This window comes from Brassica napus, chromosome A6 (assembly GCF_020379485.1).
Source record: "Brassica napus cultivar Da-Ae chromosome A6, Da-Ae, whole genome shotgun sequence".
Taxonomy (NCBI): Eukaryota; Viridiplantae; Streptophyta; class Magnoliopsida; order Brassicales; family Brassicaceae; genus Brassica; species Brassica napus.
This window is the reverse complement of record NC_063439.1, coordinates 22,717,045-22,732,834: the sequence shown is the minus strand read 5'-3', so window position 1 is coordinate 22,732,834 and position 15,790 is coordinate 22,717,045. Positions and strand designations below refer to the sequence as shown.

The 15,790-nt window shown below is 38.0% G+C and overlaps 2 protein-coding genes across 2 annotated transcripts; one reads left to right on the top strand and one right to left on the bottom strand.

Annotated features, from left to right (window-relative positions):
* Positions 1–3,195: 3,195 nt before the first annotated feature.
* On the top strand, positions 3,196–9,722 carry LOC106396159 (topless-related protein 3-like). The gene is made up of 25 exons (XM_048735172.1): positions 3,196–3,458; positions 3,709–3,888; positions 3,998–4,111; positions 4,202–4,360; positions 4,465–4,639; positions 4,725–4,866; positions 4,956–5,059; positions 5,137–5,275; positions 5,363–5,472; positions 5,588–5,657; positions 5,729–5,802; positions 5,893–5,988; positions 6,067–6,159; positions 6,505–6,632; positions 6,748–6,982; positions 7,051–7,224; positions 7,314–7,388; positions 7,528–7,659; positions 7,749–7,859; positions 7,955–8,134; positions 8,277–8,405; positions 8,540–8,635; positions 8,735–8,917; positions 9,022–9,185; positions 9,325–9,722. Exons 1-25 carry the CDS (start codon positions 3,379–3,381, stop codon positions 9,509–9,511), a joined length of 3,330 nt encoding a protein of 1,109 aa, XP_048591129.1. The 5' UTR covers positions 3,196–3,378; the 3' UTR covers positions 9,512–9,722.
* Positions 9,723–10,127: 405 nt separating this feature from the next.
* LOC106392432 (kinesin-like protein KIN-14G) lies at positions 10,128–15,556 on the bottom strand. The gene is made up of 19 exons (XM_013833247.3): positions 15,201–15,556; positions 14,823–14,989; positions 14,550–14,684; positions 14,249–14,473; positions 14,092–14,163; positions 13,819–13,887; positions 13,496–13,696; positions 13,272–13,353; positions 13,082–13,177; positions 12,796–12,972; positions 12,596–12,702; positions 12,288–12,466; positions 12,034–12,195; positions 11,700–11,953; positions 11,416–11,579; positions 11,097–11,312; positions 10,802–11,019; positions 10,501–10,701; positions 10,128–10,415 (listed from the first exon to the last, which is right to left on the bottom strand). The coding sequence occupies exons 1-19, from the start codon at positions 15,328–15,330 to the stop codon at positions 10,301–10,303; spliced, it is 2,970 nt and encodes a 989-aa protein (XP_013688701.1). The 5' UTR covers positions 15,331–15,556; the 3' UTR covers positions 10,128–10,300.
* Between the last annotated feature and the right edge of the window lie 234 nt (positions 15,557–15,790).

Here is a 15,790-nt window from a genome sequence, read left to right as displayed (position 1 = left end):
AAGGTAAACGAAGAAGGCATCTTCCTTGGGTGTGACGTGGAAATACGCGGGATCGTCGTGGCTGATCGTAGATCCAATCTGAACCGTTCAAGAAGGGTTAAGTGGGACCCGGAAAATTGCTACTATAATCAAACGGTGACGTGCAAGAGTTGGAATGCTCTTTAAATTATAAAGCATTTAAATCTAATCTGAAAGCTTCCAACGTCACGTATTAGCACATCTCGATGAAGCTTCACGTGTCGGTTGTAATATCACAATTAGTATATCTGCTTTTTCATGTTTTAATTTATATATTGATAAGTTCCAAGAAATGTAATTGAAACTATTTCCAGCTCTAAATTGAATGTTTCATTCTGAAAATGTATCATGTATGTACTTTGTGTACGGTTCTTCGGAAGTTGACATATGTTTTAGACATAGACATGCATACGTGAAGAAACTAGTATATCCGGATTTCCTCACTGGATTATCGAAAGAAAGCTATACTTTAAAAATATGTTACCATAGTTATACTTATAGCTCTAGGTTCATTCGGGGCCGGTCTTCATATAGCTCCCAAAAATTTAGAAAATATTTACATATATACCTAAATTTATATGAAAGTTTTATATAATTTTTTACTAAATTATCTATAGTCCCTAAAATTTCAGAACCGACTATGAGTTTATTGCTACTTTTTTAAGATTTTTGTACATTGTTAAATATATATAGTAATATGGGATATAATCCCAAAAAAAAGTAAAATTAATTTTGTAAAAAGAGAATAGAAAGAAATAGGAAGAAAAAGAGGAGAAAATGTGTGATTTTTGGTTATATAACGAATTACGGATTTTTGTTTGGTTATATCACCTAATTTCCTTACTAATATATTTGGATGTGAAATCACATAAGCGTTGATGCTAATTTGCGTACTTTATGTTTGAAAAAAATACATATATATACGGGCTGGCATGTAATGTATGATATCTTGCTATATAACACAGGAATATACGAATATGCTCATTTATATGTGAAAATGCGAGCAAATCTTATTCAGATTAATGTGGGCTTCAGCAGGAGGTAGAACTAATATGAGTTTAATTTTGTTTGACTAATGTTCAAAAACTCATATTTGTTCCACCACCTGTCAATACACACTTAAGCTTAAAATAAGATAGTTGGTACATTATCTTTGGCTTCTTCTTCTTCTTTTATTTCGAGTTGTTTTATACCCAATGGTAGGCTATGCGTTTAAATTTCGAAAATCTTCCAATTTTTCCTTTCTTATATAACTAGTTGTTTGGATATAATTCGGATTATGATAATCTACGCATCAATTAGTTTGAATATTTTCGTGTAGTTATAATATGTATAGTGACTATACTATATAGTAGTTTATTAGTTTATAAACATTTTTAATTTTTTTAGATAAAAGCCAATATTAAATGATGGTATAGAATGTAGATTTGTTGGCTGTGATATACCTGGCCAGGATAAGAGCTACCCGACTTGAGCCTAGAATAAAATAAGATAACGACAAAGGTGAAAGACTAACCTGCATTTACAAGTTGTCGAGATTCTCCATTCTCACGTTCTTCTACTTCGTTGACTTTATTTTGTTGACCATTGGCTTGGGTAGGACCGATGGACCAAGATTTTTATATCCCTGTAAGCCTTTATCCTCTATTTTAAATACCAGTCACGTAAAATATATATGTTTTATCATATTAAAAAATCATGTTTCATGCAACTTGGTGTTCTTACAATCAGACCAACAATATAGAAAAGAAGTGTCTTCACGTCCAGATTTGTATACATTCGTATAAATCAAGAAGAGAGAGTTTGAATAAATCTTTAAACAAAAAAATAACAACAAGTGATATAGATTTTAAAATAATTAAGATATATAACGAAACTGTAAACCTTAACTGGAACTGTAAAGCGTAGAAAAATATATACGTAATACAAACATGGTGATATGGATCGGAGACGTACGAGTTTATTTTCGTATGATATAACATTGATTGATTTTTAAAACATATGTGAAGAGTTTGGGGATTTTATACAGGGAAAACTTATGATGAAGATGATCACATTTTATTGGTGTTGGACTACATCGAATCTGCAGATTTTGTTCATATGATGACATCAAATGCAAAGATGAGTTCATTGTCTTCCCAAAGAAAGAATACGAATCTATGTCGTGTGTCACCTCAAATATTATGGTCCATATAAAACTTCAAAATAGTATCATACAGTATACGTGCAAATTAATACAAGTTCATTTTTGTTCCACTATTCCAGTTTAGTATAGATTCTACCGCATATGTTCTCTACTGGTCATATTTTTATAACCATATCATGTGTAAAGGTTGGAGTCATCGTCTATTTAGATTTGCTGTTTTAGGATCTCTGGTCCTAGCAAGCAAAAGGGATCACAAATTCAAGAAATTTATTTACAAGGAAATGAAACTAAACCAAATTATGTCAAGCCTATTAAATAAGAATTAACAATTAGCAGTAAAGAACAGAAACTCCACACTTGGGTTCACTAGAATGTTCCCGTTTTATCAACATGTGTTATATTGAAATGTTCATTTTTTCAGCTTATAAACTCAATCAAACACTGAGTTTTATGGATCAACTCATGATAGCTGCGACCAAAAAATGCTTTTCAACTTTCAAAAGGAATGTCACAAACGCAACGCGCTTGTAACTGTCCAACCCAACTTATATAAGCAAGGCTTCTTAGGCGTAGCCCATTAATGTTACCCAAAACTCTCAAGGCCCACGAAGGATACTCAAAACATAGCCTTAAAATAATCGTATTGTATTCCGTGTAGTAACTGACACGTTCTAGGAGTTTAAAAAGGTAAGTAGAAGAAAGAAAATCAAAAAAAGCCAAAAAGAAAGAAAAAAAACAACAACAAGAGCGCATCGAAATCTGAGAGCGACATCACAAGAAAGAGAAACGTGGGGACCACAACGGACGTGTGCACAGAATATTCACCCCATTTGAATTTTGTTTTCGAATCCGCCACTCAATCTCATACCCCACCTATCAATCCATTTCTCGATACGCTATTCCACTTATCATATAAGCACACTTACATATCACCGAGGCTTACTCCGCTTATATCTGATAAGTAGGTAAGATAATGGAAGACCTTTCTCTGCAGGTATAAGAAGAAGGCGTCCAAGAAAGCAAGCGAGGTCAAGTTTCTCTTTCTCTCTTCTCTCCTCCTTTTATTTATTCTCCTCCTCTCTCCATTTTCAAGCTCTCTCTCTCTCAAAACCCTAGAAATCTTCGATCTTTCAGAGCTCTCTCTCGGATCCGTACGTAATCGTGTGCCGTTTGCGTGGTTCTGACGTCAGATTTGAGATTCAAAGCGTCGGAGAATGTCGTCGTTGAGCAGAGAGCTCGTGTTCCTCATACTCCAGTTTCTCGATGAAGAGAAATTCAAAGAGTCTGTGCACAGGTTCGTATATTATATAGTTATGTGAGATTGTTGCTTTGATTTTATATTTAATTACTCTGTGTAAAGATTGATTAGTATATAAACCTCTGCAGTTTCGTAATTAAAATTATTATTTCTTGTAATTGAATTAATTAATTTTGAATTTTTGGATTTGAATCCAGACAAGACAATACTTGTGTCTGGTTTTTGATGTTTGGTAAGGAAAAGGGTTTTTTCCTGATTTGGTAAGTGATCTTTTTATATCTTGCAGGCTGGAGAAAGAATCTGGATTCTTCTTCAATACCAAGTACTTTGACGAGAAAGTGCTGGCGGGAGAGTGGGATGAAGTCGAGAAGTACTTGTCTGGGTTCACCAAGCTTGATGATAACAGATACTCCATGAAGATTTTCTTTGAGATTAGGAAGCAGAAGTATCTCGAGGCTCTTGATAAGTATGTATATCATATAAATCTATTATGCCTTATCTTGTTTTTACTTCTTGTTTGGTGGTTTCAGAGTGTGTGGTAGATATATCGTTCTTTCTTTTGTTTCTTTGTGCAGGCAAGATAAGGCAAAAGCAGTTGAGATATTGGTGCAGGACTTGAGAGTCTTCTCCACTTTCAACGAGGAGCTATACAAAGAGATTACTCAACTTTTGACTTTGCACAACTTCAGGTACGAGACTTTGCACAATCAATAGGAATGTGAATGAGGGTGTGATAATCAATAATAATATTCAGGAATTTTATTATCTATCAAATGCAGGGAAAATGAGCAGCTTTCCAAATATGGAGACACTAAAACTGCTCGGACCATAATGTTAGGCGAACTGAAAAAACTAATTGAAGCAAATCCTCTTTTCCGTGACAAGTTGACGTTCCCCACTTTGAGATCTTCGAGACTGCGGACTCTGATTAATCAAAGGTGAGTTCCTTGTGTTTCTTTTCTCATCACGTCCATAGTATTATATGTTACTGGCTAGTTTTGCATGCCTTGGGATTTTATTGTGTACATGTTCTCCTTTGCAGCCTTAATTGGCAGCACCAGTTGTGCAAGAATCCTAGGCCCAACCCAGATATTAAAACTCTATTCACAGACCACACATGCGCAGTTCCGAACGGTCCTCTGGCGCCTCCACAGGTCAATCAGCCAATTACAACTTTGACAAAGCCAACAGCTTTTCCGTCCCTTGGAGCTCATGCTGTAAGAAACCTCAATGTTTGACTCTGCTTTATTCATGTTTTTTTTTTGAATCTTAAGAAATCTTAAATATTTGAATATGTGTTAGCCCTTTCCTCCTGGTGCTGCTGTTGCTGCCGCTGCTAATGCTGGCGCTTTAGCTAGTTGGATGGCTGCTGCTGCCTCTGGTGCTTCTACTGTCCAAGCTGCTGCTGTTACTCCTGCGTCTATTCCTATGCCTCAGAATCAAGGTTGGTTTGTGACATTTCTTTCTTCTGGACTTTTCAGCAGCTACCTGTTCTGTTTCCTTCTAATACTAATTACCTTTCTTCCAATAAAGTGTCAATCTTGAAGCGACCACCAGCAACTCCAGGTGTAGTTGATTATCAGAATCCGGAACATGAACTAATGAAGCGTCTCCGCCCTGCCCCATCTGTAGAAGAGGTAACACAATTTTTTTTCTTTTTATGGAAAGTTGTTTGTATGGTTCTTGCATTTTGTAACCATTATTTATTTTGCAGGTGACATATCCTGCACCTAGGCAGCATGCTCCTCCAGTGTCGCTGGAAGACTTGCCGTTAAAGGCGGCTCTAGCGTTGCATCAAGGGTCCACTGTGACAAGCATGGAGTTTCACCCTATGCAAGATACGCTACTTCTTGGTATGGTGGTTTGAAACTTCTAAACCATTTTTTTAATTTGTTTTTTTTTTTTTTTGGCTTTCTGATGACCATTTGAGTTACCACCAGTCGGATCTGCCACCGGAGAAATCACGTTATGGGAACTAGCTGCTAGAGAGAAGCTGGTTTCAAGGCCATTCAAAATATGGGATATGGCTAATTGCTCACCTCCGTTGCAGGTTTGTCTTTACTGCTATTAAATTTTGTAGTTTTATGTGTTTGATCTAACAGTCTTGATTTCAACTTTTGGCTGTGCAAGAATCTTATACTTATCATTTTTTGGGACTCATTCAGGCTTTGATAGCTAAAGAAACACCAATGTCTGTCATCCGCGTTGCATGGAGTCCAGATGGAAATTTCATTGGTAAGTTCCATATCATGCTTTGTGGGATTTTAATTGGTCTCTGGTCTCAGTCTCAGTCTCTTTTGTTGCAGGGGTTGCATATGCGAAGCATCTTATTCACTTGTATGCTTTCTCTGGACCTAACGAGCTTCGCCAGCATGCTGAGGTGAGCATACGTTTTGATCCGTACGATAAGCAATGCGATGTAATAATATATCCCATTAAACTTAGATTATATCACGTTTTTTTCTCACAGGTTGATGCCCATGTGGGTGCTGTAAACGACTTGGCCTTCGCTAATCCAAACAGGCAGTTGTGTGTAGTTACTTGCGGAGATGATCAGCTAATCAAGGTGATAAAATGAATCACAGGGTGTCCTTGTTAGACGTCTTTATTGCAGCTGTCTTAACTTGATTGATGTGTGGAACAGGTATGGGACGTTTCAGGTCGGAAGCATTTTACCTTTGAAGGTCACGAAGCTCCTGTTTATTCCATTTGCCCTCATCACAAAGAGAACATTCAGGTGTGGTATTATATCATCTATGATACTGTTTTATCGTCTGTTTCAAGTGCACTTAGGGCTGTAACTATAACTAGTAAAAGGAATAGATGGAATAATAATTAATAAAATTTAATGGAATAGACTTAGCATTCCACTTATTTCAATACTTTTTTTTAACGTGGAAGATTTTTCAAAGAAATGTTGTCTTTTTTTCCTGGAATGAAATGTAATGGAATTAAGCATTCATGAAGATTTTATTCCATAAAATTGCATTCTAGTTGCACCCTAGAAGTAGATGACATATAAATCATACAGTAGATTCTGCTCTTTTTCCAAAATATATCATTGTTCTTATTTGGATTTCAGTTCATATTTTCGACGGCCATAGATGGGAAAATAAAGGCGTGGCTTTATGATAATATGGGTTCCAGAGTTGACTATGATGCTCCCGGTAAATGGTGTACTACAATGCTTTATAGCGCTGATGGTACCAGGTACGATCTGAAATTCATTTTAAAAAATTCCGCTCACGGCTTATCAAGTCATTCTTAATTCTTCTTACCTAGTTTCTAAAATGTTTTAAGTTGTAAACTGTACTTTCTTCTACAGATTGTTCTCTTGTGGAACGAGTAAAGATGGAGATGTTTTCCTAGTTGAGTGGAACGAAAGCGAAGGATCAATTAAAAGGACCTATCTTGGGTTTCAGAAAAAGTTGGCAGGTATGGTTCAGTTTGATACCTCAAAGAACCACTTTCTTGCTGTTGGCCAAGATGCGCAAATCAAGTTCTGGGATATGGACAACATCAATGTCCTGACTAGCACTGATGCTGAGGGTGGACTTCCGGTTAGTCCCACAGATTCTTTCCCTTTCCCTTTTGCTTCGTCTGGATGCTAACTTGTTTCAAACTTCAGGCTCTTCCTCGTTTGAGATTTAACAGGGAAGGAAACCTTCTAGCCGTTACGACGGCAGACAACGGATTTAAGATCCTAGCAAACCAAGCCGGTTTCCGATCTCTGAGAGCCATGGAAACCTCAGCTTTTGAAAGGATGAGGACTCCAGCCGATTCTTCTTTAACTAAAGCTCCTGTAACGTTTCCAAACTTTGTGGTGTATATATTTCCTTTATTTACATAGCAAGCTGCCTCGTCGTTTACACATTTTTGATATTCTGTTAGGTTCCCGGTGCTCCTGTTGCATCTGTCAGCTGTAAAGTTGAACTAGGCTCTCCTGTTAGACCCTCACCAATGCTGGTAAAATCATACATTAAATGTTATTTTCTCTTAGCCATTTTTATTAATCACCATTTAACTGTTGAGAAAATAAAATTACATTCCATTTGTGTTAAAATCATAGCTAATGGTTTTTTTGTTGTTGTGGCAAACCGTCAAGAATGGAGTTGATCCCCCAAAGCCAAGAGTAGATGACTTAGCAGACAATCCAAGACCTTGGCAGTTAGCTGAAATCTTGGACCCTGCCCAGTGTCGCCAGGCCACTTTACCTGATACCGGTTCTTCCACAAAGGTTTGCGCAATTAACTTTACCAGAAATATGTTTTTATATATTTAAAGAAAAAACAGGCTTATGTTTCTCCCGTTGCATGGCTTTATCAGGTCGTTCGGCTGCTGTATACGAACTCCGGCGCTGGAATCTTGGCACTTGGTTTTAACGGTATTCAGAGGCTCTGGAAGTGGGTTCGCAATGAGCAAAACCCTAGTGGAAAGGTAACCATAAAATAGGGCTAGACAGAGAGAGAGAGAGAGAGAGATCAATGCATTATGTGTGCTGTTTTGTTTAAGTACCGTTTATCATCATGCAGGCAACTGCTGCTGCTGTTCCTCAGCATTGGCAACCAAACAGTGGTCTTCTCATGACCAACGATGTCTCTGGTGTAAACCTTGAAGAGGCCAACCCATGCATCGCTCTCTCTAAGAACGACTCGTATGTCATGTCGGCTGCTGGAGGAAAAGTCTCGTTGTTCAACATGATGACTTTTAAGGTATATATATATATCTTCGTGTAGACATGAGCTTAAAAAGATTACTAAAGCCACAGTCTCTAGCTGGAAATGTTCGAACACTAATATACTAGAAAACTCTTTTGGTTGTTCTAATATATAAAGAAACCTGTTGGCTTTATAGGTGATGACAACATTCATGCCACCTCCACCGCCATCATCATTTTTGGCGTTCCATCCTCAGGACAACAACATCATTGCCGTTGGAATGGAGGACTCCACCATTCACATCTATAATGTCCGAGTGGATGAGGTAAGTAGTCGATAGTGCCAACCATTAAAACTTGTCAATGGTTGTTATAGCTTCACAATTGATTTCTTCCTTGCTAGATATTTCCTTTAAACTATATGAACGACCTCACTCCACTTCCATTTGTGTTTCATCAGGTCAAGTCAAAGCTAAAGGGTCACCTGAAACGCATCACTGGCTTGGCATTTTCTACAACCCTCAGTATCTTGGTTTCATCTGCTGCTGATGCACTGGTCTGTTTATGCTACGTCTTGTTGTTGTCCTGTAGTAAAAATATCTTAACCCGTTCGATTATCTGATTAAGGAAGATGCTAACTCTTGTCTTCTCTTAGATATGCTTTTGGAGCATTGACACATGGGAGAAGAGAAAATCCGTTGTAATACCAATGCCAGCAGGAAAAGTCGCCGTTGGAGACACGCGTGTTCAGTTTCATGTGGATCAGATCCGTATCCTTGCAGTCCACGAGACACAGCTAGCGATATTAGATGCCTCCAAGATGGAATGTATCCGACAGGTATAATATGAGATCATCTCTCTAAATCCATATATGGAAATGCAAGATTAATTATTTGTTCTGAGTTTTGTAGGGACTTATGTTTTGTTGTTTCCATGTCTCAGTGGATTCCTCAAGACTCGTTGTCTTCTCATATAACTTCAGCAGTGTATGCATGTAACAGCCAGTTGATCTACACCACTTTCCGTGATGGTAACATTGGAGTGTTCGACGCAGACACACTTGGATTAAGATGCCGTATCTCTCCATCCGCCTACTTGCCTCAAGTGTAAGTGCTTTATCCAGCGTTTCATTAGCTTTTTAGACTTAAATCAGTGTAGGATTCCTTCTTGAATCTTCTTATTTGACTTGAAAAGACTTTGAAACATGACATTGGTTCTCTGTATTAACTCTCTTTGGTGTGACAGGAACCAAGGTTTGTCTCCTTTAGTTGTGGCAGCTCACCCGCAAGAGCCAAACCAGTTTGCGGTCGGTTTGAATGACGGGTCAGTTAAGGTGATAGAACCGACCGAGGCTGAAGGCAAGTGGGGGATGGTTCCACCCTCTGAAGCCATCAACACTTCACCATCCACTACAAGCAACCAAACTCCATAACAGTTATAAAGATGAACAAACTTCTATGATTTATATATTATCCATGTTATGAACCTCAAATCTTTCCATATTGTTACTTCAGGTTGGTTGCTAAGTTAGGGTTGATTTTTATTTAGGTTTAAGGCAGTGCTTTTAGATCTTCAAAAATGTAGCCTTAGTTTCAAGATTGTTAAGATATTGAAATTGGTAAGATATAAAGTTTGTATAACTATTTGCAAATCTCAAAACTGCTACTCCCTTCGTTTTGTTAAAATAAAAGTTTTCGATGAACAGAAATTTCATAAATTTCTTTTGTTTTATAATTTTTTTAATTTATTTATAATAATAAATTGTTAACTTTTAAAAAATGAATTGAGTATGAACAATTATTGGTTTAAAGTTATTAAATACTGATAAACACAAAAAAAAAAAATACAATTATGATGAAATTTCATGTCTTTTTAATGTATGAAAACATCAGAAAATCTATCTTTAAGAAATGTTTTGTTAAATCTATCTGCAAATTCCTGTGATATATGCTTTTGATAAATCACAAGAACTTTTTTTGATAACTCCGTCTCCCCTTTTCACTTGGTTAAACAAAATCAAATTATATATGGATGATACACATAAGTGAGAAAACCAAAAGAAGATTGTATAAAAGGAATGATTCTTTGTACACACTCAAAACAGCAAATTTGAGATTTTGTCTTTTGAACAAACAGAAGCCTGCTCACAATATACAAAAACAAATCTTTTTTTTTCTCGTCTCATTGATATAACTCTTTACAAAAACTGGTGAAAACATGTTCACTTGCCTAAACTCAGTCTGCGTCTTCCATCTCTGGTTGGTCGCTGCGGCTGCGAGCTCACGGTGTTAGGAGGTCTCTTGCTTGGTGCTGGGATCAGCGATGGGATTAAACTTCTGCCACAAGAAAAGACAAATGTTCCTCAAAAAATTAACAGAAAAAATACTACAAAGAGTGAATAACAAATTATAGATGTATTACCTGGTTTCTGAGACTTTGGTAGTTTTTGGCTTAATTTTCTTTGGTTTGGGGTTTGCTGAACTTTGTTTATTAGAAACTCTGGGAACATTCACTTGAACGTTCAGTCGCCACATCAAATCAGAATCTGAGCAGTCGCTTGCTACGCCATCAGATTCGTTATCTGTAATACTCTGTACTTCGAAGTCTTGTTTCCCACCGTTTCTGTCATTTGAAAAGATGTTAGAGATCAACAATAAGGTCTAGATAAAAAGATATAAAGTAGGAAAATGGTTTTTGGCTAAGTGGAATGTAAGTAACATACAGTTGTTGAGGATTTATTGACTGGTAGAATTTATCCGGGGAAAGTAAGTTATCATCTTGATTCAACTCTGTGTGTTTATCTATCCACTCCCCTGACTTAAACTCTCTATCCTCTTCGTTTGTGTCGAGAGTTTGCCTCGGCCAAGACGGAATAGAAGATTTCATTAGCTCATGGAGATCTAAGCTGTGTCTTCTTGAAGATGCAGTATCACTAAAAGCCTGCATATAATATAACACAAATGTCATGAATTGTTGAGCAACTTTGTTCGATCCTGGAGGAAACAAAGCATACATACCTCTGGTCCACTTAGATCCATAACTTGGGGCTTAAGGTTGCTTGGTGCGTTCCCCATGGTAGGAAGTTTGGGTCGAAAGATAGGAGTTTCAAGTGATCTTCTTCTCGATATTCTCTGGTTTTGTGGTGGAGCGGTTGGTTGTGCCTCGTTACCATTACCATTACCATTACCATTACCATTTCCTTTCCTCGCTAGAGCCATTTTAAGATTAGCAATCTGAAACCCACGGGAACATGATCAGATTAGTGACACGATACTAATGTCCAAGGTGAACGAAAACAGCAAATAGGTATGCAAGTATGGTAGCAGTGTTAAAGACCTGTTCTTTAAGCTCCTTGACCTCTGAGTTATCTTTGTTCACACGAGCAGCGCCTAGCTCAACACTCCCTACTCGTTCAGCAAACTTCAGAGTGCTAATAGTTTCTCCAACAGTTTCAGCTTCTGGACTAACGTGGACAAACATAAGCGTCTTGGCTGATCCTCCTGATATAACATACAAACAGAAGTTGGGATGAAAATAAGTATATGTTTTGTATAAGATTCGAGTGTGAGTATACATACATACACAAATGCAACGAGTTATGAGGATTTTGAGAATTTTACCGAGGGAGTCCTGCAGCAGCTGGGTGAGTTTACTGTTTCTGTAAGGAACATGAGCATTCTTCTGGGAAAGTGAAGAGATAACATCTCCAAGAGCCGAAAGGGACTTGTTGATGTGTTGAGCCTCCTTCAGCCTGTCTCCAGTCACCTCGGACTTGTCCACTCTCTCGCTTCCTGCAAGATCAACCAGATGCATAGAACCATGGAGGATAGCACCGGACGTGAGGTCTCTGCCTTGAACATGAACAGTGACACAGCTGCCAAATATATAAAGACTATTGGGTTAGAATAAGGTATGCAACGGAGTATTCAAGAAAGAATAAAAGGAAAACCAAACCTGTGAGATCGACTACTTCTGTCATTCATGGCAGTAGAGCTCACTGCACGGTTCATTTGTCCAACATCCATTAGCTGTATAACGTCATCCGTGGATGAGACAGGCACAAGATTTGCTTCCGGAACGTTAATTCCATTGTGAGAGTTGTTTCTGATTTCCAACGTAATCAAGAGTTAAGGATCAACAAAATCAAAATATCTCATAGTTCTTGAAAGATGAAGAGGCAGTAAAACTATTGTTAATCGAAAGGATATCTTTTAGTTTGGGCATCTGTGGCAAGTAGATCTCTGACTTGCTCGTTGTAAATTTCAAGCATCTGCACCGAGATTTCGTAGCTGGTCGTGTCTTTTCTTTGATCCGATAAGAGAAACAGGTCTGCTAGTGCCCTGTAGTTCACACCTAGGCTTTCTTCAGTCAGTTCCTTAGGCCCTGACTAGAATAGTTCGGAAATTTAGGAATTTAGTGTTGTAGAAAGATTCCAAAAAACTCCATAGCATATTGAATCAACAACAATCTAATCATCTACGAATGATCGCACGACAAGTATAGTAGCAGCTCTTACCATGGTAAAAGTTTTCCCGGACCCGGTTTGGCCGTAAGCAAAGATGCAGACATTGTAGCCATCAAGAACCGACCGTACCAAAGGCTGCATGTCTGAAAATACTTCCTCTGAAGAACCAAGAATTCATTCACTAATGTTATTCACAGATAAACAGACGCAAATAAACATTATAGGACCATAAAATTAAGGCCTTCTATAACCTTGTGTTGCGGAAGGACCAAAGACTTTGTTGAACATGAATGGTTTGTGTCCTTCTTTCCCATACTTTGATGGCACTCTGATCGTGATAGTCCCTTCTTCTATGTTTTCCACGGTACTCAAACTAGTTGGTTGGCCGGGCATGAATGGCCTAACCCGACAGTACACCCGTATGTTTCCTAAGAATTACCAAGTGTGGGGTCTTTACGCAAATAAAAGGACTAAAAGGAACTGATTCAAGATCCTTCAAGTTTGACTGACACAAATCATTTTGTTCTGTGAAGTTACCTTTTAAGTCCTGCACTAGGTTGTACAATTTGCGGTTTTCTTCAAGAACTCTTTTGTATCCCGTAGCCGCGTAAGCTAAACCATTCAAATGCGTGCCTGTGACAGCCCAAAACGATGACACGTTATGTTTTCACTAAATAAACTTGAGGCCTGAACAAGGACATAGCAAGAACATGAACTGAGTTGACACCTAGGTGAAAAAAGTCTTCTTGATACTTCTTCTGCAGTAGTTTCATTCCCGTTTTCGTAGTGTATAAAGTTTGCTTCAATTCCTGTAGGCATTTAAACAAAGCTTAAGCTCCTTCTAACTTGTGATTGCTATACTGAGAATAGATGATACAAAAGGAATCCATTTTCACAGTATGGTGTTAAATCCCCCTACGCCATAAAGTTGAAACACAATGGAAGTGTTACCTGAATGTGCTTTTGTTGATTTAGAAGAATTTCCTGTTCTTCGTAGTGTTCAGAATTTACTCTTTGAATTTTTTCTTCTACGACCTGTGACGGACTATTGTCTTCTGCTTCCTCATGTTGTCTTATGTCACTCTGCTGAGACTGTACCACTGTCTCGCAGGATGAATCATCTTCTGGAATATGCTTTGAACTTGATTTCATCTGAAAATAAAAGTGAAAAGCCAGTTTCATAGCATCAACGAGCCAGATAAAAAACATTGTCTAACAGAATTTTTTTCCACTCCAAAGAAAATAACATCATGATTGACCTCACTTGCCCTCACCATTTCATTTTGGATTGACAACCGCTGCTGGATTTCTTCCATAACTTTGTGCAACACAGACTCTACAACCTGAGCAGATTGAAGTAGAAAAGAAATCAGAATTTCCAATAAGAATTTTTAAAATAGTGTCTACTAGTCTTGCTAAAAGTTGCGGGGAGCCTACGTCCTGATAGAGATCAGATCAGTTTAATCTCCAAAGAAGCTTAAACAGATGAATGCCAAGAAGAAAGCTTTCATTTTACAACTGCAATAAACTAAAAGCAGAGTTCTTACAGTTGGAATATCTTCATGCTTTCTTTCAGAAATAAATGAGCGAACAAGCGCGTTGATAGATCTAGAATCACCCTGCAATGCAAAACAGATAAACTTTTGTCAACAACCACCACCACAACTATGCCATAGAAACAAACATTTCCACTTTTTCACTCACTTCTTGCCCAACATCAGAACACGCAGGTTGATCAGTCGATGGATGAGTTCTTGACATGGAGCTCATGAAGGGCTCTGAGCTTTTTCTGAGAAATGGTTTCCTGGATCCAAAATTATTCTTCATGTTGGATCCATACCTAAACGGACCAGTTCCACCTTTCAGTTTCCACTCGCTGTAAGATTTAAGTGCAAGGATGCAGTTCACTATCCTTATAGACTTCCCTCCCTGAAACATATATAAAGTACAACAAATCAGTGATGGAAAGCTCTGTATCTTCTTTCAAGACTTCACTATTTTATACCTTCTCCATGTCAGAAGCTTCAAACGATGGCAACCCCAATTCCTCTACAGCAACAAGAAAGTTCCTGATGTTCTCAAAGTACTGGAAAGCACAGAGTGCAGCTCCATCTGCAACATCATCAGGCGCTTCAACAACCTGTAAGAAGATGCGTTTAATCCTCCACACAAATCAACACAATCTTTCAAAGTAGAGCGATCTAAGCTATCCTATCATCTATAACCCCCAAATTCCATCTATGATACAGTTTTTTTACAAGATGTGAAGAATTTTTACCTTTGAGACAGATCCAGGACTAACTTTGTTAAGAACATTGCAAAGCACGATCCCGCTTCGCAAACCAAGCCTAAAATCCTCTTCAGAAGGCTCCGCGGGGAAATCTCTACCGCCAGAAACTCCGATCATTTCTCTAAGCCACCCGGCAGCTTCGTATCTTCTTAGAGCTACACAAACAATGATTCATAGATACTTAAAATTTCGATGATAACATAGCCCTGAAGAGAATGTGCGCCTAGAGGATCTCTCTAAAAGTTATTATGAATCAACGAATTTAACCAGATAGATCCTATTCTCCAGATTTTAATCGAACAAAAATAACAAAATTGGACGATGAAGGATCTAACGAAAACGCGATAAGGTCGGTGAGAAACTCACAAGATTCCTCGACTCTCCGGGGAACCAACAGCCCAACGTCGCTTGATCGGCTGCTATGCTGTTGAAGAACATCTTCCACGATGGATACTACTGAAAACGAAAGATCATTCATCTCCGATGCCGACGCCATCTGCTTTCGAAGCGATGGATAATTTTCGTGAGAATGGGGATGGTTGCTGTTTGTTTAAGGGAGGAGAATCGATGTGAGGAAGAGAGAAAATTGCGGTTTATATAAAAAGGATCGCTACGGAGGAAGAGAAGAGAAGAGAAAGGGGCTCTCTCTCTCTCTCTTTTGAAATGTAAATTTTCCCTCACTTTCTCGCTCACACTTTCTCACCCCTTTTTTCTCGCTTTCTTAAAAATAAAATAAAAATAAAAATCTAGCGGACGGGGAGAAAGAGGCGCTACACCCTCCGAACCTATCCCCCAACCCTCCCGCTTCGGTTTCTTTCTTTCTTTCTTGGCTATTCTTTTCTTCCATTTCAAACATTAGGCGACTACATTATTGTTGATATATTTTATTTAAAGTATATAGTATATTAGAATTTTTGAAAATTGTTAGGGTACTACTATTAATGGAGATAAAATGA

Excerpts from the sequence above, each read along its gene's own strand:
- LOC106396159 (XM_048735172.1), top strand. The coding sequence starts at position 3,379 with ATGTCGTCGTTGAGCAGAGAGCTCGTGTTCCTCATACTCCAGTTTCTC. Across the intron at positions 3,459-3,708 it reads TTCAAAGAGTCTGTGCACAG|GCTGGAGAAAGAATCTGGAT; the intron begins GTTCGTATATTA and ends TATATCTTGCAG. Across the intron at positions 5,803-5,892 it reads AGCTTCGCCAGCATGCTGAG|GTTGATGCCCATGTGGGTGC; the intron begins GTGAGCATACGT and ends TTTTTCTCACAG.
- LOC106392432 (XM_013833247.3), bottom strand. The coding sequence starts at position 15,330 with ATGGCGTCGGCATCGGAGATGAATGATCTTTCGTTTTCAGTAGTATCC. Across the intron at positions 11,020-11,096 it reads TGGATCTAAGTGGACCAGAG|GCTTTTAGTGATACTGCATC; the intron begins GTATGTATGCTT and ends TATTATATGCAG. Across the intron at positions 10,416-10,500 it reads ACCAAAGTCTCAGAAACCAG|AAGTTTAATCCCATCGCTGA; the intron begins GTAATACATCTA and ends TTCTTGTGGCAG.